Genomic DNA, 21,296 nt, shown 5'->3' with positions numbered 1-21,296 from the left:
GCTAGTCGATGTGCGTCGATATTGGCCCTGCTTCCTTCATGCAAAAATTCAACCTTCTCAAACTCGGCAGACCTTGCTTTGATCTCTTGAACTACATGGCCGTGACGTCCCATTGCTTGCCCCCGGATACTGCTAATAACATTGGCACAATCACTTGCAATCATGAACTGATGAAACACCCTAGGTCGCTTGCTAGTGATAGTCCTTCCCTACATGCTAGGCCTCCATTATCTCCGGGTCTCTAACTCCGTCCAAGATTATTGCTTATATATCCAGAAGTACCTCGTAAACATCTCCGCCAGCCAACTTTTAGCCTGAGATCTCGCATATAAGCTCGACAAGCTCTTCTCGCTCAACTGCCCAAACACACTGAGCCATATTGCAACCAATTAGAGAATGCTTCCACGAGTCCTCCGTCCACACAAAGCACACATGTTCCTGTTTGTCCTTAAACTACTAACTAGAGCCATGAAGGAAAGGGGTGGTTTGTGCAACACGAGACATGCCCTTGCCGTGGGCTATCATGTTGGATCGGAGCCTAAGCCTGCTAGTTGATATCTCCACAACAGTGGGGTCCAGCCCACTAGCCTAGCACAGGCGCAACGGATATGTGACACATTTGCTGATTACTGGGCTGTTGTTCCTATGCTGATTGATTGTTACATGAAGTAGGAGCACACGGTTCCTTATTTTACATTACTCCGACATGATCATGCTAAGCATCCAAACTTTTCCCCAACAAGCAAGTACCACGGCGATGCAACTAGCAAGCTTACATTTATTTCTTGCTGTGATCATCAGAAGATGTATTCTGGCACCTCAAGAGGGAACGGCGCCACCATGACTTCGAACGGCTTCCCTTCAGGTCTGATCAACCTTACAAAGGAAAGCAGATAACAAATGATAAACAATGACGCCTAACCAGTAGATTTACAGAATGAAGGTGATAAATCCATAAACAGGAGCGAATTGAGTAACTGCCTTTGCCTCTGGGACTGCTCTGACGGGTGGCGGCTTGTAGCGACAGTACACGCAGCACACGAAGTGATAAAGGGGCACTGGGAGAGCGGAGATCGAGATCGAGAGGTTTAGAATGAAAATGGAGGGCGTCTCTCGGGGGTGCAAACGGTCAGATAACTATGATACCGATACAAGTTGCTACAATGTTTCTCGCATTCATATTCGAATACGGATATAGTGTCAGCTATGTCAGATAGAATACAAATGGATATCGACATCATAAATATGTGATTTTAGTATTCACATACGGATATGGTATCGGATGTTGAATATCCGTGTTTGGAATGGATGGATCTGAACCCCTCTAAGGCTGTGTTCAGTTGTCAGGGAATGGTGATCAGGAACCATTCCTACCAGAAATGTATGTATAATTTATATAGTTAAATCCTCACCGAGAACTATTCCTGCCAGCCCTAAATGGATTCAAACTCAGATACGGTCAAAAAAAAAAATATGTATACCATTTGCAGCCCTATGCGTCACACATGTGACTCTTGCGAGTGCGTCGTGTGCAGCTAGAGTATGTGACTCGTGCAAGTGCGTCGTGTGGCAGCTCGCGGTCAGAACAGGATTTGGTAGGGTTCGCGGAGACGTTCTAGGTTTGCTGGGCCAGCTACTGGGCTATATGTGTGGGCTTGCTTATATTTTTGTCAGAAATGATAAGAAAGAGCCATTCGCTCAACTGCTTGGTCTCCCGTCACATCTCATGGTGGCACGAGGCCAGTAAAATAAGCCACACGCGCCTGGCGTGACAGCGGCTCAACATCGCGATATACAGCATACAACACGGTACATGCACGGAGCGGCTATCATATATATATATATACCTCTCAGAGTAATCAAGGCTACATTATTTACTGACACCTCATAGTCCACGGCGAAGAACTGATTAAGAAGGCCATCAGAGACGAGGACAGCAAACCGTGTCCAAATTAAGTCAGGCGATGGAAGAGTTGCCAAGAGCTAGTGTAAGAACACCGGTGAGCCTTCTTCAGCAACTATTGCTTGGCATTACTGTAATATTCACGTCACTCTTATCGTGCATGCATGCTCTCTCACGTGACTTCGGAGCTACTACCTAGCTCCGCTCTAAAATATCACTACAGGAAACTGGCTCTTTGCCGACTGCAATTTTCTTTGCCAACTATTTTTTTTCGACACTCGGCAAAGAGGTCCCTTTGCCAACTGGAATTTCCTGCAGTCGGCAAAGCAGGATTTGCCGACTGCCTGGCTTTGCCGACTGCCAGGCAGTTGGCAAAGCCATGGCTTTACCGACTGCCAGACAGTTGGCAAAGAATTGCAGTCGGCAAAGGCAGGCCATGGTTGACGCCATCCACACCGTCACCTTTGCCGACTGCCACTCCGTCGGCAGTCGACAAAGGCGCAGGCTTTGCCAACTGCCATCCTCCCTGGCAGTCGGCAAAGAATTTTTATTTTTTTTGATTTTCGATCCTAGTTTTTTTGTGTTGCCTTGATACAGTAAGTACATGATATATTAAGTTTGGGATCATTTTGATTTATTTTGCTATATTCCGTAGATTTTTTCTGTTTCTTTGATTTTTTCCGGCAGCTCCAGATTTGAACTGCAGGTACATGAAATAATGGAATCCGGCCATTCAGAAAATGATATTCATGATGTTTGGAGCATGTTGAGGAACTGCAGGAGCATGATATTGACTCTTGCTTTAACTTGTGCGTCCATGCTGCAGATACTAATGACATCACTTGGCGTTTAACTTGTGCAGGTACAGTCGGCGGGTTCGAACCCGTCTCCTGGAGGTCCCGGCCATCAGATGATGTCGTATCCACCACCTGCACCCTATCCACCGTATCCACCTCCGCGTGGCCCTCCTCCGACGTACTCGTGGCCGCCGGTGCGCGGAGGGTGGCAGTACGCGCAGGCGCCTCAGTTTGGTCCAACGGGGTTTCCATGGGCAAACCCTGGGGGCTCTGGGGGCGGAGCGGACGACGAGACCGGGGACGGCGCGACGAGCTAGGTACTTGTCGATTCTGTTATCATGTATCCACCGTATCGTCGAAGTTGTTGTCATGTATTTCTTTTCTTCGTTATGGACCTAGACTTGTTATGTTGAACTTCGTGTGATGGACGTCGACTTGTGGTGTTCGACGTGTTGGACTTCATGTGATGGTTGTAATGCACTTGTGTGGTTGTTATTGTGACATATATGTGAGATATATGTGATGTTGTGCGTTATTGTGATATATGTGGTGATGTTGGCGACAAATGTGATGAAATTGTGATATAAATGGTGCTACCGGTGCTTCTGGTGAAATTGGATTATAATTTGTGATTTTGCAGGGTTTTGATGCGAGAAAACAGAAAACAAAAGCAAAAAAAAAATTCCAGCTTTGCCGACTGTTTACAGTCGGCAAAGCTGGGCAAAAAATCCCCAGGACAGAATCTTTGCCGACTGCAACTCCGAAAGCAGTCGACAAAGAACATTTCAAAAAAAAAATATTTTCTTTCTTTACCGACTGCCTAGCTGGCGGCCAGTCGGCAAACAATTTTTGAAAAAAAAATTCTTTGCCGACTGCCGAGGAACCAGCAGTCGGCAAAGCCTGCCGTCAGGGCTGACGGCGCCACGTGGCTATGCCGACTGCTGGCGTGGCAGTTGGCAAAGGATTTGCCGACTGTGTGCCACGTGGCAGTCGGCAAATCCGCCTTTGCCGACCCAGGCTTTGCCGACTGCTCTTTGCCGACTGCCACGTGGCTTTGCGGTCGGCAAAGCCTTTGCCGACTGGGTTTATGCCTTTGCCGACCGGGGCAAGCAGTCGGCAAAGAGGCGTTTTCCTGTAGTGTATATTCCCTCTTTCATAATAGTTGTTCTATGTTTTTAAAAAAATATTAATGTAGTTTCCATGTTTCTGTTTAGTGCTATTTTGTGTAGACACGTAGTGTGGAACAGATGGATTAAATATTTTTCACTTTTCTTCCTAGTCAAATTACTCTCACCTTTATCAGGTTTATAGAAAATATGTGAAAACCTAATTAATTCAATAAATACAATGGAGTTATAATAATTTTTATGTAGTTTTCATGTTTCCTTGGGGTAAAAAAAGAGTGGTTAAGGGTCACAAAGATCACCATTTCTGTTGGCTAAAAATGAGCGGTGGTAAAGGTCCTAAAATATCGCCCTTTCTTTTGAATCTGTCTATACTATGTTCGTGCATTTCACAAGGACCTAGCACTCGATTTTTTTTGGATGTGTGCCCGTGCCCCCGCCCCGCCCTCCTCCTCCATCTCTGGCGGCTCCCTACCGCCGGATCTGTCGCCGCCCATCGTTGCCTATTACCGTGACACCCCCGCCCCGACCTCCTCCTCCTCCATCTCGATCTGGTGGCTCCCCGCCGTCGGATCAGCCGCTGCCCACCCCTGCCACACTAACCTGGCTTCGCCAGGTTATCACTGTGATGCCCTCGCCCCGCCCTCCTCCTCCATCTCTGGTGGCTCCCCGTCGCCGGATTTGCCACCACCCACCACTGTCACGCTAACTAGGCATCGCTGAGCTATCACCGTGACATCCCCACCCCGTCCCCTGCCCAATTGCCTTCCTCCACCGCCCGGCCAGCGGCACCACCTCCGCCTTGCCCCCTGCCGCCCCCGCGGCCACCACCACCGCCGGTCCGGCCTTCCTCCCGAGTTTTTTATCTAAACCCGCCGGAGTTGGAGAGGAAAGGGCACTCAACCCCAAACCCTAACCATGCTAATCACAGGGTGCAAGATATCGAGTGTTGGGTTGCTCCAAAACACTCAGTTGTGGTATAGCAATTATGTTTCTTTTTTCTTTTAACCAAGTCATATACAAAATCGGAGCCACTGACCTTGCTTTTGAATTTTAATGATTATTAATAAATTTGAGTGTTGGTTCCCTTTAAAGTGTAGGGTTATGGACACTCTCCATAAGACATGATTCATGGGGTTGTCACATTGTGCATGGTCGTGTTTTGCGTAGAAGACTAAAAGATTACAAAGTTTTCGCCACTAATATGTATGGAATCTATTAACGTTATTTTTCTACAGATGATATCACCAGATTTTGAACCGACGATATGGAGTAACTTCTTTATCAATTACCAACCACAGCCATTGCAGGCATGTTATCACTTTTACATGCTAAATTACAGGATTTTTGTTTTGTTGTGTCTTGCAGTTGAGTACTAAATACACGATGATTTTGAGTTTATTACTTTATAATATCCTTTTTTTTGTAAACTTTATTACTACTACTTTTTCTCGGTGTAATAGCCTAGCTTCAGTTTGGTGAGGTTGAGTTGGATTGGAGAGGATTAAAATGTGATGGCGATGATGATGACATAGCCAATAGTTATGGTAAAATACACATACGTGTCGCATCCGTATACTGAACTCATCATGGCTGCCATTACATGTGTTTATAGCAAGATTATTTTTACTGGACCAACCAGGACTACATCTTGGATCAAGATGACGTATATGTTCCAGAGCGGAAAGAGTATACAAACAAACAGTCAAACCATCTTAAATTGTGTTGCCCTTATCTTCCTGAACGAAAAGAGTATAACCAAGAATTATAAGATTGTAGATTATATGTATATTACTTCGCACATAACTTTTACATAAATGACAGTGAGTGTTGTATAATGTGTGCTTGTATGACTCTAGATGCCAGAAAAATGGCTGAACGATCGAGTTAATGCACTGAAGAACAGGGTCAGTCAGTTCTTTGAGGCTTCCAAAGATATGGTTGAGAAAATGAACCTAGTGGACACTGTTGAACATTTGGGTATTGGGCATCATTTTGAGGATCAAATTGCTGATACACTACGCGACATCCAACATGAGGAATTCAATAGCTCTAGTCTACATGAGGTTTCTCTACGATTTCGTCTGCTTAGAGAGCATGGTCTTTGGGTGTCTCCAGGTTTGTATATAATACACTACATGACTACAGCATATGAATGATTTTAAGACTCGCCACTTTTTTTTTTCTAGATATGACTCCATAAAAAACACCTCTAGAAACGCTTTCATACGGCCCTAGCTAATATAATAAACCGCCACTAGAAATTGATTTATATAGGTGGGTGGTCTCAATAGCCAGTCTCTAGAACTTTATCATATTCCTAAATTGATTTGACACATGTATCTCATCTCTCTCCTTTATCTCTTCTCACGTGCAACACTACATGCATGCACGGTGGCCACCATGGTGACCTCTTTCCGGTAATGCGGTGGCCACTATTAGTGGTGCGAGCACGGCTACACAGCTGAGCAACCTGATGGCAGGAATCCAAAAGTGGATTCCTTGCTTCTTTCTCAAAGTTGTTTTTTAGAGAACAGGAGGGGTCAAGACTCAAGACCCCTGACCCCCTACTGAAATTCTTTCTCAAAGTTGTGCATGGGACTTTCATCTCGCACGGCTGCACGCGGCACGATGGGACACATGGCAGAGTGGTAGGTCGTAGTAGTATGACAGTGTTTCTATTATTTTTGTTTTCTCAAATCACATTCTTTAGGAGCGAACCACATTGTCAATCGTCCCTTGTAATTCATTTATGGCACTACTACACAAACAATATGACCGCCGGGATGAAACCCAGCTTGAGTGCCAGTTTTGCAAGGCTCTGGTGAAGGTGGATCGTAAAATCATATTCGTCACCACTGATTGCAAACCGGCAATGATATTTTATTAAAAAAATTATCTGACAACCAGCCTCCTGCATTGCTGCCACCTTCTTCCCGCATGCCATCTGCACACTGCTGCCCTTGAAAGCCACCACCGCTAAGGGAGAGCCGGTGCTGTCCGAGCTCCATGAGGTGCATCCTCCCTTGGAAGCCGCTACAGGCTACATGCTACTGCTGAGGGAGAGATGGCACTACTCGACCTTAACATGTTGGCGCCACCCAAGCCCGCTGCCATGGAAGAGAGCGCCCTACTGGAAGGGGCTGGACAAAGGTGTCACTGCCGGTGTGCTGTAGCACTACCGTGGGGAGGTGGTCGCCGTGGAGAGGTGGCGGGATCTTGACAGGACTTGGAAAGGGGGCAGGATGTGTCATCGTCATGTGGAGAGAGAATGGAGACCGATGGGAAAGGGAACTGTGGCGGCACCTATGTGTGGATAGATACAGAAGGGCGGTGGCTCGGTGGGGAAGGAGAGTGAAGAGACCGCGATCAGGTAGAGATTGAGAGACAGGAGAGTGAAGGGGCGGGCGACCAGGTGGGTGGGCTTAGGGCTTACATTCCTCACCTCTGTTTATATACTATGTGCCATGTGGGATCGAACACGCCTTTTACTACAGGTTCTCATGGTTCCCATTGGTGGTGAAAAACAAAACCATTTCCACTATGGACGACTCTATTATAAACTAGCAGTGACATTTATCACCAACAGTCTGAATAGAACAGGTGGTGATTATACCATTGACAAAAATCATTTCTGTAGTAGTGTAGAGGCGAGTGACATAACCAATCACCTCTGGAAATACATTTCTAGGGGTGGTTATACCCCGTCTGAAAATACATAGATTTCTAGACACGTGCCTAGCAACCATTGTAATAGCCGAGGCTGAAAATTTGTTTTGACCGTTACTGAAAATGGATTATGTAGTAGCGATGAATACTACGTTTCTAATTCATCACAATGAGTCTATTTGATTAAAGGAGAAGCATTTCTACAATATGAGCAGGACAAATATTATTTGCTTTTTAAAGTTATTAGGAAATGTCAAACGAATCAATTGATATAGTTATGTCTTGCAGATGATTTCAACAGGTTTAAAGATACAAATGGAAGGTTCAACCTGGATATAATTAATGAGCCAAAGGGACTCCTAAGTCTATACAATGCTGCTCATCTCTTAACTCATGATGAACTCATACTTGATGAAGCTATCGGTTTTGCAAGGCTACATCTTGAATCAATGAGACATCATCTTGAATATCCATTAGCTGAGCAAGTTAACTGTGCTCTTCACTTGCCATTGCCAAGGACAGTTAGGAGGATAGAGGCACTGCATTATATGTCAGAGTATGAACATGAACCAGCATGCAACCCTACCATTTTGGAGCTTGCGAAGATTGACTTCAACATTTTGCAAAGTCTACACTTAAAAGAGCTAAAGGCCGTATCTGAGTATGCCACTTCTTCCTAGACTTCTAATAAGACAAAATGTTTATTTCTGGTTAATGGAAAGAGCACGCACAATAAAGGTGTGTCTGTTTTTATTGTATCGCATGCAAACTAGAGGGGGTACACATGTCTTAAGGTTGCATGAACTTAGGCCATTGAATGCGTATATACAGTCAAAATATATACCTTATCGATCACTAATTTTGCATTTTACAGGGTGTGCAACTGCACCTACAGTTACATATGTAGCTTTGGCCCTAGGCATTGCTATAGATGCCAAGAGGATGTTCATGTTTTACAAAATTTACCAAGGGAGCAAAACGAAAATTAGCTAGAAAAATGTTGGGCAACGTGCTGTCGAAATAATGACCTTTGTTTAACAGTGTATTCTATGGCAAAACCGCAGTAGTGCTTTGTGGCAAACAGGCCACCCCTTTATGTTGTCCTACCACTACTTGGTGTCTTCATTCGTGTATATATAACACCCGCTTCACAGCAGAAAACCTTAATTTCAGGTGGTGGCAAGATCTTTATGCTGAAGTGGCGCTAAGCTATGCTCGGGATCGTACTGTTCAGTTATACTTGTGGGCTCATACAATGTGCTATGAAAAGGAATACAGTTGTGCAAGGATAACCCTTACCAAGTTGTCAGCCCTAGTAACCATGATGGATGACACTTATGATGTCCGTGCTACCTTGGAGGAGAGCCAAAATTTCAATGAAGCAATACAAAGGTATGACTAGTCTGGCTATATCACTGTTTTGAAACAACCTCTGTGGATCACAATCATTAGTCACTGAAATACTCCATAAATCTCATTGATCCTTTATTTGTATTGTCATTAATTCACCAAAATCCACAATAGGATTATATGCACTTTCAACCACACGAGAGGAAAATAAGGTTCATACTTAAAACCTACTTATCAAAACCTATGCAAGAAATCCATATGAATGAGCAATTAGGTTTTCTAAGTGTTGCTATCTCTACTGCAAAATAATTCCAATGCTACCAACTAATCATAGACTAGGAAGGTAAAGCACACAACCAAAGGAATGCAAATAGGTGTGAAAAGTAAATGTGGTAGAGAATGCAAACTCCCCGACGACAACCGATTTTTTCTGAGGTATTGAGAAGCCAAAGCTTCCCCCTAATCTTTGTTGGAGCCTCTTGCAAGAGCCAAGTTTCCTGGTCGGGTGACTCTGTGGAGCCCATGGGCCTTCCCCATGCGGAAGCTAGTGGGTTTCTATGTGGCCTTCTCGCAAACACCTTCCCATTGTCTTAACTATCAAGCTTCCTACTCAAGCGTCGTGGGCCTCGTTCGCTCTAGTACAAGTAGGAAGCAACCCCACAAATGATGTGGGTCTGATGTCGCAAGATTTCAAACCTCTAGTGTACAACAACGGTGCACACAAGCACCAATTGGCTAGAGGTATGCAAACCTTACTAAATACTAAACCTAAGCCTAGAGTAGAGCACCAATATAGTGATCTAACTAGCCCTCCCAAAGCACTATGCTAATCACCTAATATTTCCTTAAGCATTTTTTGTGGCTAGAGCACTAGAGATGAGCCTCAACTCTCTACAAATGATCGTTAGCTCCAACAACACCCACATGGCCGGTTGAGGGTATATATAGCCCCAACATCTCTACTGTGCATATGCAGACCCCTTTGGACTTAAGCTTTGATGCTTGATGTTTGGTGCCCACCCGAGGGTTCTGGTCCACATTCTGTTGCTCTGCCTCGGACTCCTTCACCTTACCTTCTGGTGCTCTTCCCTCAATCACACCGGAGAGTTCTGGTGACTGCAATGAGCCGGCAGTGAGCTCCATTCTTCATGTCTTTTCATGTAGGCTTCGTCTTATTGATGCGTTGGACTTCATGAAAGTCTTCTAAGGTCTTCAACGATGCTCCATGCATGTTTTTGCTTGAGGAGTTCATCACTTGAGATTTAATTATGTCACCTTTGATCCAAGTCCAACCATGCATCCATTTGGAGTAAACTATAAAATGCATGTTGCCAAAATCAACTCTCTACAAGTTCAGTTGATCATGTTCTCATCATAATCATCAAAATTATAAATGGCCCTAGCTTGTTAGCAATTTTCTTACAATCTCCCTCTTTTTGGTGATTCATGACAACACAACCAAAGCAAGCAAACAATACATAGCAAATTGAAACCTATCTATTGGATGCAATGCAATAGCAAGATCATATTATGGTAACTAGAATATGCATGATACCAAATGAAAAAAACTTATTTTGCTCTTACCACTTGTTATTTTTTCCCTATATGTGGCATTATCGAGTTAAGCCTCCCCTAACTCAAAAATCCACTCCTCCCTTTCTAGAACCAAATCTCCTCGCAATAACTTGTAATCACAACAAAATATGAAAAGTTTTGATTTGGTGATTTTAGTAATTATTATCTGTTGGGCTCGCTTTGGTCCACAAATTCTCACCCTTTGGAATCAAAGTGAAAATTTTGCATTTTGATCCTTTTTCAAAACTTTTTCTACAAATAGACCCCTAGCGAAACATTTTCTAGAAATAGACCAAAATTCAGCGTATTAGAAAGGCACGCCGGTACGAGGCTTGGCGTCATGTCAGACATCGCCGAACCCTACCACATCAGCGCAGACACCGGTCGCCTTTGCCACACAGGATCCAACGTGGTGCTCGGTCCCACAGACCTCGGCGTGCAGCCAGTTCACGACATGTTTCACACCTTGGCGTGCTTCAACCCAACGCCGAGGTCTGGGCACTTAGCCGCACTTGCCTGGGCACTTAGCACTACCAAGGCTCGGCGTTATTTTGTATTACGCCGACATCTGAGGCTCAGCTTCCCATTAATTAGCGCCGAGTTTTTTTTTGCAGGCCATCCAACATAGCAGTCAACACAGTCAACATATTTAAATGACAGACCAAGATACATTAAGTCCATACTGCAGCCTACATAGCAACATTCCCAAGAGCAATATAAAACGTCCAGCCTAAGAGGAAGACCATACAGCAGCCTAGATAGCAAATACATCACATAATTAAGTGTCGTCCACTACATCAAGTCCACAAGACCATACACACGAGCATAGTTACATCCTAGATAGCTGAGAAGTATTTATCTCATCACAGTCGGCATCATCTTCTTGTTCTTCGCCTTCCTCTCCTTGGTCCTCCTGTTCGTGGCCTTCTCCTCCTTGTTCGTCATCCTCTTCCTGGTCTTCCTCTTGGGTGGTCAAGGTTCGAGCTCTAGAGGTTGATGACACCATTTGATTTCACTGTACTCAGTAGATTTGATGTGCCATTTGATTTCAATTCTGTCTATGAAGTACAAAATGCAGCATCCTATGAGTGCAACCATACTAATAATACTCTGTTTCCTCAAACATAGGAAGACAAAAACAGGCAACTGTTGATTTAAGTAAAAAGGGAGAGATCTGATTCATACGGCTCACTTTTCTAATACAGGCAGTCCTATGGTGCATGATCATGCCAACAACCACCAAGCTAGTGACAGATGCATGGTTAAACAAGCTAATCACTGACAACACTAACACAAGCCTTACTTCACATGTGCTAATTTACAACAGAAGCATAACACACATTACAAGCACTAACACACATTGAATAGCAAAACCTGTGAGAGAATTTTTTTTTTGAATGCAAATGAGAGAAAAATGCTTACCTTCTAAAATCAATTTCTGAATAAACAATATGACAGTTAGAAAGCTCTATGTTTTTATAGATGGCCTACACTGCAACTGACTTGATTCAGTCCATAGGCAAGCAACTGACTTGATCTTAGCTCTATGTTTTAAGAAATTGCAGCCAATGGCAGGACCATGTCTAGGAGTCTAGAGTGGGGGCTGATTTGCATTCTGCTGTTCTGCACTCTGAAGCACAGTAGCAGGCAACAAATATTAAAATATCCCTTCTCAAAGAAAAAAGGAACAAAAATTCCACAATTTAAACATGAAAAGATCAGACAAATATTAAAATAATGGCTATTAGTATGATTGTTATTTTACATCTCCAGGCAACAAACCAGGAATGAATCATTGATGTCCAATGGAATGCATAAATAACCAGTGCCATAGTCATAAGTTTCAGAAAAAACGCTAGAAGGGGAGCAGTCTACTGCTCAGTCTCTCTGTTTCAAAAACAGCAGTGCACACATTCAGAAAAATAGCTTGCTCTAACTGAAGATAGGATCAAGTTCACAGTAGCTGCAGAATTCAAAATTCAGATAGGATAACAAATGCTAGATACAGTTCCGGGTAAAACGCCGTGACGGACTTGATGCCGCTGGCCACGCCGGCGCCGACCAGCCAGACTGTGCACACGCACAGAGCTATAGTCAGTTACCATTGCCATCAAATTGTGCCAACTGATGGACTGATTTCGACGTTCTTTTGCAATGGATACAGGGAAATTAAAGGTGCTCCTACGACTGATCAAAGGGGAAGAATTGCGTAACTTGTGGAACTTGAATGCTGAACTTGTTTACCTCATCCTCGTACGTAGTGAACCCCTCCTGCGACTCTTAACAGCCGACCTCCAGCGGCTTCCTGCTTGGTGCCTGCACAGATCCGACGGGAGGAGGGACAGATCCGGCTATGGAGGCATCGGATCCGCTAGATCCGCCGGTGTGAGCCTCCGCCAGCAAGGAAGAACGAGCAGGCAAACCTATATCGGGCAGCAAGAGAGAGAGCGTACCTGGTGGCGGCGGCATCCGGCTGGCGCGGCCCGCGCCCGCAGCGGTTGCGTGCGCGCCCGGGGCCAGGCCACGCTCGCACCACCGCCGAGCCCCACTCGTGCCGTGGGCGACCTAGCCCCACGCCCGTGCCCGCGCCGGTGTGCGGCTGTGCCGCAGCATTGGGAGAGAGAGGGAGAGAGAGAGAGAGAGGAAGGAGAGAGGGTAGAGGTGGAGTGGAGAGATGGCGCAGAAGAGGCAGAGTACAGGCTATCCCTTCCCTCGGCGTTGAGTCGACCGCGCCTAGCATACGAGGCACGGCGTTAGCTGAAGAGACGCCGAGCTCTGTGGGGCCCATATCCTGCGTGTCTAAGGCGACTAGGGTCTTTGCTGATGTGGCACGACGCCGAGCGGCGTATCTCGGCGTTTCTTCCTATGACGCCGAGTTTTGGTCTATTTTTAGAAAAGATTTGGTCAGGTGTTTATTTGTAAAAAAAAAGTTTTTAAAAATGATCAAAATACAAAAATTTCACAGAATCAAACACCAAAACAGAAGACATTAGTAGCACAAGTGAGGTTAAATATTGTGATCATTTGGATTGGAGTGGAATAGATCACAATACTTGACTCTCACATTACATAGGCAAAGCTCCCCCTAAGTGTATGCATACATATGGTGGAAAGCAAAGCATCTGCATAACCTGGCAAATAAATAAAAAAGAGAGTTTAATCTATAAAATGTATAGAGAAAATATATAAAAGGATACCAATGGAAAGACACGAATTGATACCAATTTGAAGATTGATACCAACTGTAGAATTCCAATGAGGTATATACCACTAGAACCATATGAAGATTGAACTCAATACTTATCTCTAGGGAATTCATTTTACAGTTTTAGGGACATGTTTCTATGAAGTGTACCCAATTATAAAAAAGCACACTCGGGCATAGAAATTTTGTAGTTGTTCTCTTCTACTGAGAGAATTGAATTCAACTAGTTCTTCTACATGGAGTGCTAAGGTGTAAAAAACAAGTTTACGCAAGAGTACAAATCAAAAGAACCATGTTGGTAGCAATTGACATAAAAACGGATACTGGTAGTAGTAGATTTCTTCATTGATGGGCATAGAAACCTTGTGGGTAACCGACTTTGTAAAAGTTGTGACTATAAAAGGTGTCATTTCTAAAGTATAAAAACAGCTAGTTATGCAAGTATAAACCCCACGATGTGAACCTAATATTCCTATGATTGCGTGGTTAGGTTTTTATACATGATATTAGTCTATACTTTTCTAATGATTAGATTAAAAAATCGAACCACAAAAAAAAATCTTAGACATAAAAAGAATGACTTTTGTATTTTCTTTGCTCGCATTTGTGGAATTCTATACTCTAAAACACTTCATAGATATCTCTATCTCCAAAAGTGTAAATTTATGAGTTTAAAATTTTCAATAAAATATATTCAAAATGGATGTCAAATTTTGCACAAAAATGTTAGCAATATATTGCAGAAAACCGCTTTTGAAATTAGTAAATCGTACTTAGTAAAATACTTCCATACCTGCAGAATAAATATTTTGACAAAATATTTTTTTATGCTCTCTGGATTCTTCTAGGAATAAACCACATGAGAATGTGTATTTAAGTAATCATGTGAATGCAGATGGGATGAGAGCGATGTTTCTCTTCTGCCCGAGTATCTCAAGAAGTTCTACCTGAGGATAATATTCAGCTTTAAAGAGATTGAGGATGCGTTGGAACCTAATGAAAAGTACAAAGCTTCATATGCCAAAAAATCGGTATCACATCAAAATATACCAGAAGATGGGTTTTTCATTTCCATTAGTTTGTACTCCCTCGGTCCCATAATCATAAGCACATTTTTGTAAGGGGAAAAGTCCAATTTTACAAACTTTAACCAATAGTTAGTCAAATTATATACAAATTTATTATATAAACTTGCATCAATAGATTTGTATTCAAAGTGCATATGAAATGATACTGTTTTTTTAGCAAAATACAATATATTGTAAGAGAAAGTAAGGTTCAAAATCTTTTTGTTTGACCTTTCCCTATGCAAAATATGATTATCATTCTGATACATGGGGTATTAAATAATATGTTTATGATACAATCATTTGTTTCATGCATAATGTAATTATCTTAATAAATTTCCATTGAAATAGCATAGAAACTAGCTTGAAACGTTAATTAACATAAAACATCATTGATCTAAATCTTTGTGTTACATGCAAATAGAATTATTCTTCAGGAACAATGTTTGTTTATGAATTTTTCACGAACAATATTAGTGCAACACAAATAAGTTGAAATAGGTTGTCTTAATTTTGGATTATTTCCATCTCAATAATCCCATTTTTACAGAATATTCAGTTTAGTGACATGCAAAATGTGTTCTCAAATGGGAAAAAATATTTGTTTGTTGCACATATTTTGAAGGCTAAAGGACCAAAGGTTGTCCATACTCTCCTCTAGCATATTCCTTATATACACAGCTCAAGTTTTCTAAGGTCAAAGAGAAATACTATTCTATTCAAAGCCATCAGATCTGCACATTTATGATTTTCGGCAAAATCAAGTTTGCCAGAGTAACACTAAGAATTTGTTCCTTATATAGCTAGATGTAAAATTCTTGCAAGTACATGCTCCTTAGATATATGAATGCATTTTTGCACAGGCCACTGAACAAACGTGATCAGTCAGAACCCTATGAATAGATTTGTTAGATGACACGTACATGTCTTTGCTAGCTCTGAAGTGCAAGATAATTTAAACATTCAAATATAATAGGTTGCACCAATTTTGGAATCTTATCATGTTTACATAATTCACAAAATCACGTGAATTCTTGAAGTTTTTATTTTTTTTTAAAAAAAATGTTGAACTTGATGGTGTCGGTTTTCCTCTTATGAAAACATATTAGAAATTCATTTTACATCTCATGTTTCAAATGAAATATTGCAAGGGGATCCTCTGTATTTTATTGTGTTATTTTTATCAGAACTCGATTTGTTTCTTTCTTCTGTGCAGTTTCAAACATTATCAAAGTTCTATCTTCAAGGCGCAGAATGGTTCCATCACAATTATATGCCAACATTCAAAGAAAAAATAGAAGTTTCTCTCATGGACTCCGGTAGTCCATTCTCAGTTGTTGCTCTACTGGTTGGCATGGGTGATACAGTGAATAAGGAAGCGCTGGACTGGGCAATTGGTTGCACTGATGCTGTGAAAGCCTGTGGGGAGCTCACTCGTTATATGAATGACATCTCTGCATTACAAGTAGAGCCTAAAGTTTAAAATTACCTACACCTTTTAACCATGTTTACATGACGATACTCATATGGACATGTGTTGTTTGCAGCATGGTAACAGGAAACAGGATGCTCCAAACTGTGTGCAGTGCTACATTGCTGAGTATAATGTTACAAGCGAGGTAGCCATTGCAAATATAAGTCAGATGATGGAAGATGCTTCGAAAACTACAAATAAGGCACTCTTAGAACTTCGTACGTTACATGCAGTGGTAAGACGAGTTGTCAACATGACAATATGCTTGACACTCATATACGGTAAAAAGAAGGATGTGTTTACATTTGGCGACGACCTTGATGAGGTCATTAAACAAGTGTTCGCCAATCCTATCTCCATCCGCTTCATGTTGTAATTAATTTGTATCATTTTCATTGAGCTGACAAATTTTACAATCACTAGTAATGCTGAAGACGCATCGATGTATGTCACAGTCATTGAGCCGTGTTAGTTGGTCAATGTAATGATTGTCAAAAATATTATTTGCTTTCCTAAATAAGCAAACTATTTATGATCCAATATATAAGAATGAAGGGTTTATATTTTATAAATTTGAATGTTGTAAAATTATCCTCATTAGCTATTTATCATTTGTAGAAACTATATTTGCATAATTAACATAAGGTGTAGCATAATGTTATCATTATAGAATGACATAAAGTGATGTTGGCGTCATTTTAATAACATATGAATTAATGTTTGAATACGGAAAAATGCACCAGAGACGAGGTTCCACATAGAAGCACTCTTTTCAACAGAGGAATAGGAAATATATATGTAAACCGATCGGGATCCTTGTAACCCTATCCTCTGGACTATATAAGGAGGAATATGGTACCGCGAATCAGTACCTTCAATACTCATAGGCTATATTGCATAGGCAACTAGTCATCAGCGCCCCTTGTAATATAAACTCGAGCATACGAGATAAGAGATATATTCTCAACTGAACGTAGGGTACTCTATACCTGAAATAGTATAAACCTGTGTCCCATATGCTACCCTTTTGATTTCCTGTTCGTGATATACTGATTTGCATTGATGGAGCCAATACCTCCAACATGACCAAAGTAAGGTGGTGGGGAGGAATCCTCGGGGTCGACCGACCTCCCCACGTACCTATGGGCCTCCCACCTTTGTTACAGAGCTTGGTCTCATGTCATGAGGTGTTTTATGTCGTGTAGGTTCACATGGTTGTGCGAGACGTTGATCATGTGGGCCCAGCGCATTGATCCTTGTGAGATGTACATCTTTGGTTCAGAAGAAAATACATAATGCATTCAAAGGTATGAAGCCCTTAAAAATATGTTTCCTCGATTTGCACCCGGATTGGGGGTTGGTGGGGCCACCAGTGGGGTCGGTCGACCCCACCTAGGGTCACCCGACCCTATGGGTGGCCTCCCTAGCCTCACTCCTTCCATATTTGCTTCCTACACATGTAAGACTCAAATACAAATGGAACTTTGTTGTTTGAATAAGATATCCTTATGAAATGGTCATTTTTGTTTGTTCCGAGGTACGTTGACGGTGTTTGGTGTAAAAACGTGACATAACAATCGTCAACATCACGTACAAAGGAGGATATATACAAGCTATTAACAACTAAAAACTAGAAGTTAAAACTAATTTTAGAAACAATTTAGAGGTGCTTGGATTGCTTTAGAGCTGTTGCCCACATTTCCCATATATCTTAGGTGTCTGGATATTTCCATTGTCGACCATGCTGATTATAAGCTTTGAAAAAGCACTAAATGCATACTTGAACGAGCAGCTCGTTATATGGCAAAGATGACTGCACAGAATACTTGAGCAAGCCACAGTGGATGGGACACTATCACCGCTGCGGGGTAGAGAGGCCAAACTCCGCCTTTCTTTATACGCTGATGACGCTGTAATTTTCCTAAACCCGGTCCAAGAGGAAGTGACAGTGCTTTTCAGGATCCTCGACCGTTTTGGATCAGCCACAGGCTTAAGGCTTAATTTGGAGAAATGCATGATGGCTCCCATCAGATGCACGGATTTGAACCTGGACTACATTCTGGAAAGTTTTCTGGGCAGAAGAGTAAACTTTCCTTTGACATATCTGGGTCTTCCCACTACTACAGATATCATTTGTAGGGGCGGGTCAAGACCATTTGTAGGGACGGTTTAGCCAGCCGTCCCTACCAAACCGTCTCTACAAATAATACATTTGTAGGGGCGGTTCCTAGACCGCCTCTACAAATCGATTTGTAGGTTGTAGGGGCGGCTGTAGTACCGCCGCCCCTATAATACCTATTTGTAGGGGTGGTATATTTTTTCGTCAAAAAAAAATTCAAATTTACAATTTAATTTCAACCAGAACACTGTTTGTTTCCGCGTATTCCATCCAGCGTTCGCGTTGCCGAACGCCCCGCGATCAACATTCCGCCGAACGCCCCACGACCAGCGTTCGTGTTGCCGAACGCCCCGCGACCAACGTTTGCGTTGCCGAACGCCCCGCGACCAACGTCTTTGGGTAGGTTCTTTTCCACAACACTGATCTTCTTAGGAAAATCTGTGAATAGCGGCATCTCATCGTAGTTATTGTAAGCTTCAACATCGTCCACGCCATCAACTCCGATAATGTGTTGTTTCCTGGAGGCAACCACGTGCTTTGTCTTCTTCTTCGGGGGATGTTACTTTGTGGGTCAGACATATAGAAAACTTGTGTGACACGTGAAGCGAGCACCCAAGGGTCATCTTGGTAGCCTAGATTCACGAGGTTCAGGACTCTCAATCCGATCTCGTTCAGTTGGTGTTGTTTGATCCAGCGGCATCGAAACAGGGCCACCTTTTTGTACCCTTCTTATTCCTCTTTTTTCCCCGTGGAGGCTTCGTCCCCATCGTAAAGGTCATTGTTCTTGTACCGGCTGGCCCCGCACCGAGAATATTTATCTAGTGACTTGAACGTTTCGCCATAAAAAAGTATATAATGGTTGGGGCATGTATGGATTTTTTCAACCCCCGTTGTCAATGGACTTATGACCTTTTTTGCTTGGTATGTGTTGGCGGGAACTGAGTTTGGTTGTGGCAGCACCCATGACATGAGATGCAATAGATCATTGAAACTACAGTCTGACCTGCCGTACTTAGCCTTCAGGATAAGTAGCTCAAGCACAAAACGTAGCAATGTCCAATATGTCGGATAGCTTTTTTCAACACCATACACAGTCTCATTCGATGCTTTTGTCACCCTTTCCAAATTTTCTATACCTTTCGGGCTATTTAGTAAAATCTCTGGTCCAAGGGCTCGAATCATGTCCTTTAAATCATCTTCATCCTCAACACGTGCTCCACCATCATTATTGGCACCACCTTCGTCGTTACCATCCCACCCACCAGCATCACCACCTTGTTCATTGTCAAACTTGGAATCCATTCGTTCATCAAGCTCTGCTAAATATTGGGACAGGGATTCTAGGGTTTCGTCGTCGTATTCCTCCTCATCCTCGTCGTTAACAATAACTGTTTCACCATGATGAATCCACACTGTGTAGTCCTCAACAAATCCTCGCATAATCAAATATGATCTGATGATAGTCACATCTGTCCATGCCATACGGTTCTTGCAATCTTTACATGGATAAATAATTGTATCATTATTCTCTGTCAACGTTGCTGCATGCTTCTCTGCGGCTTCAATAAATTTGTCCACCTCTTCATAGAAACCTACCTTGAATCTTAACGAACCATACATCCAAGAGTTCTTGTACTCCATCTTTTACAATAAAGGACTACTTATTCAGATATATATAAAAATAAATCAAATTAATAATTACTTGAGAATAATTGTATATACTTCATTTATATATGAATATAAATCAAATATAATTACATGAAGCATACAAACACACCATGGTAGAGAAAAATTAATTAATGGCTCATTTATCCATAAATAATTAAAATACATATTTGTTGATTACAATAAAAAATTTCAAAGACAACAATTAGCAACAATTATATTTTACCCAATATCTTTCATACAAACCCTAGTCTAATTTCATCAAACATAAATTTACAAAAACGAAATTAATAAAAAAACCAAACCCTAGATCTAGATCTACATGCACATGAAATATCCATAAAACTAACTGATTGTTCACTAAAATCAAGAAACATGGACCAAATAAGGGTATGATCTCGTTCCCCTACCTAATTTACCCAAGTACATTCAAAACTTGGGTCTAATTTGCTTCATAAGTAGCTCAAGCACCATAGAAGAGAGAGAGAAACAAAACTCTAATTACTCACTAACCAACTATTAAAACTTTAAAAAAAGTGTGGAATAACATTTTCTTACCTTCTACAACCTCTCCACCAAAGGATTTGAGACCAAAACACTCCCCCTTAGTAGAACAATTTTTTGGAGGTGCCCAAGGTCTCCCCACCTTTCTTTCACGAGTTAGAGTGAGTGACCCGATAAGGAAGAAGGTGCTACAGCCTTTTTATATGTGGGTCATTTGTAGGGGCTGCTGGTGATTGAACCGCCCCTACAAATCAGAGGTATTTATACCCGAGCATTTGTAGGGGCGGCTCAATCACCAGCCGCCCCTACAAATAGCAACACCGGGGGCGGCTGGTGAGTGGACCGCCCCTACAAATCCGACCCATTTGTAGGAGCGGCTCGTATCACCAGCCGTCCCTGCTGTTCCATTTGTAGAGGCGGCTGGTCTCTAGGCTCCCGAGCACGCCACTGTAGGAGCGGCTCCATCACCAGCCGCCCCTAAAAAAAAATTTATCCTGTTGCTAAAAACTGTTTTCATGTAGTGTCCGCTGACCTTGGGTAGGATTAAAGTGGCTCACGTGCAAGGCATCATTGACAAATCACGGTGTCGGCTAGCGGGATGGTAAGGCAGGCTACTAAACCCAGCGGGGAGAAGAGAATTGGTTAGATCGGTCCTAAGTGCAATTCTGGTATATCTGCTGACCTCAATTAGAGTGCCCAAACAAGTGCTCAAAGACATTGACAAAATGAGGCGTCGCTTCCTCTGGGCAGGCGACTCTGAGATTTCAGGCGGGAAGTGCAAAGTAGCTTGGACCTCAGTGGCCAAGCCAGTAGATTTCGGTGGGCTGGGTGTGATCGAGCTAGA

General features: G+C 42.5%; 1 protein-coding gene and 1 long non-coding RNA gene across 2 annotated transcripts; one reads left to right on the top strand and one right to left on the bottom strand.

The window, feature by feature from the left end:
• The first annotated feature begins 4,244 nt into the window (after nt 1-4,244).
• LOC136480065 (tau-cadinol synthase-like) lies at nt 4,245-16,540 on the top strand. The gene is made up of 8 exons (XM_066477732.1): nt 4,245-4,523; nt 5,063-5,134; nt 5,684-5,942; nt 7,782-8,154; nt 8,667-8,885; nt 14,519-14,654; nt 15,907-16,155; nt 16,238-16,540. Exons 1-8 carry the CDS (start codon nt 4,245-4,247, stop codon nt 16,538-16,540), a joined length of 1,890 nt encoding a protein of 629 aa, XP_066333829.1.
• LOC136482129 (uncharacterized) lies at nt 11,065-13,133 on the bottom strand. The gene is made up of 2 exons (XR_010764970.1): nt 12,663-13,133; nt 11,065-11,476 (listed from the first exon to the last, which is right to left on the bottom strand). It is a non-coding gene; the product is annotated as an uncharacterized lncRNA (long non-coding RNA).
• Nucleotides 16,541-21,296: the final 4,756 nt, after the last annotated feature.

This window comes from Miscanthus floridulus, chromosome 9 (genome assembly GCF_019320115.1).
Source record: "Miscanthus floridulus cultivar M001 chromosome 9, ASM1932011v1, whole genome shotgun sequence".
Lineage (NCBI taxonomy): Eukaryota > Viridiplantae > Streptophyta > Magnoliopsida > Poales > Poaceae > Miscanthus > Miscanthus floridulus.
The sequence above is the reverse complement of the archived record's forward strand: the minus strand, read 5'-3'. Positions and strand labels throughout refer to the sequence as shown.

What these genes read in the sequence shown, in the direction of transcription:
- LOC136480065 (XM_066477732.1), top strand. Translation starts at nt 4,245, where the DNA reads ATGTGTGCCCGTGCCCCCGCCCCGCCCTCCTCCTCCATCTCTGGCGGC. An exon ending in ATTTGCCACCACCCACCACT is followed by an intron (nt 4,524 to 5,062) that starts GTCACGCTAACT and finishes ATTTTTCTACAG; the next exon opens with ATGATATCACCAGATTTTGA. An exon ending in ACCAACCACAGCCATTGCAG is followed by an intron (nt 5,135 to 5,683) that starts GCATGTTATCAC and finishes GTATGACTCTAG; the next exon opens with ATGCCAGAAAAATGGCTGAA.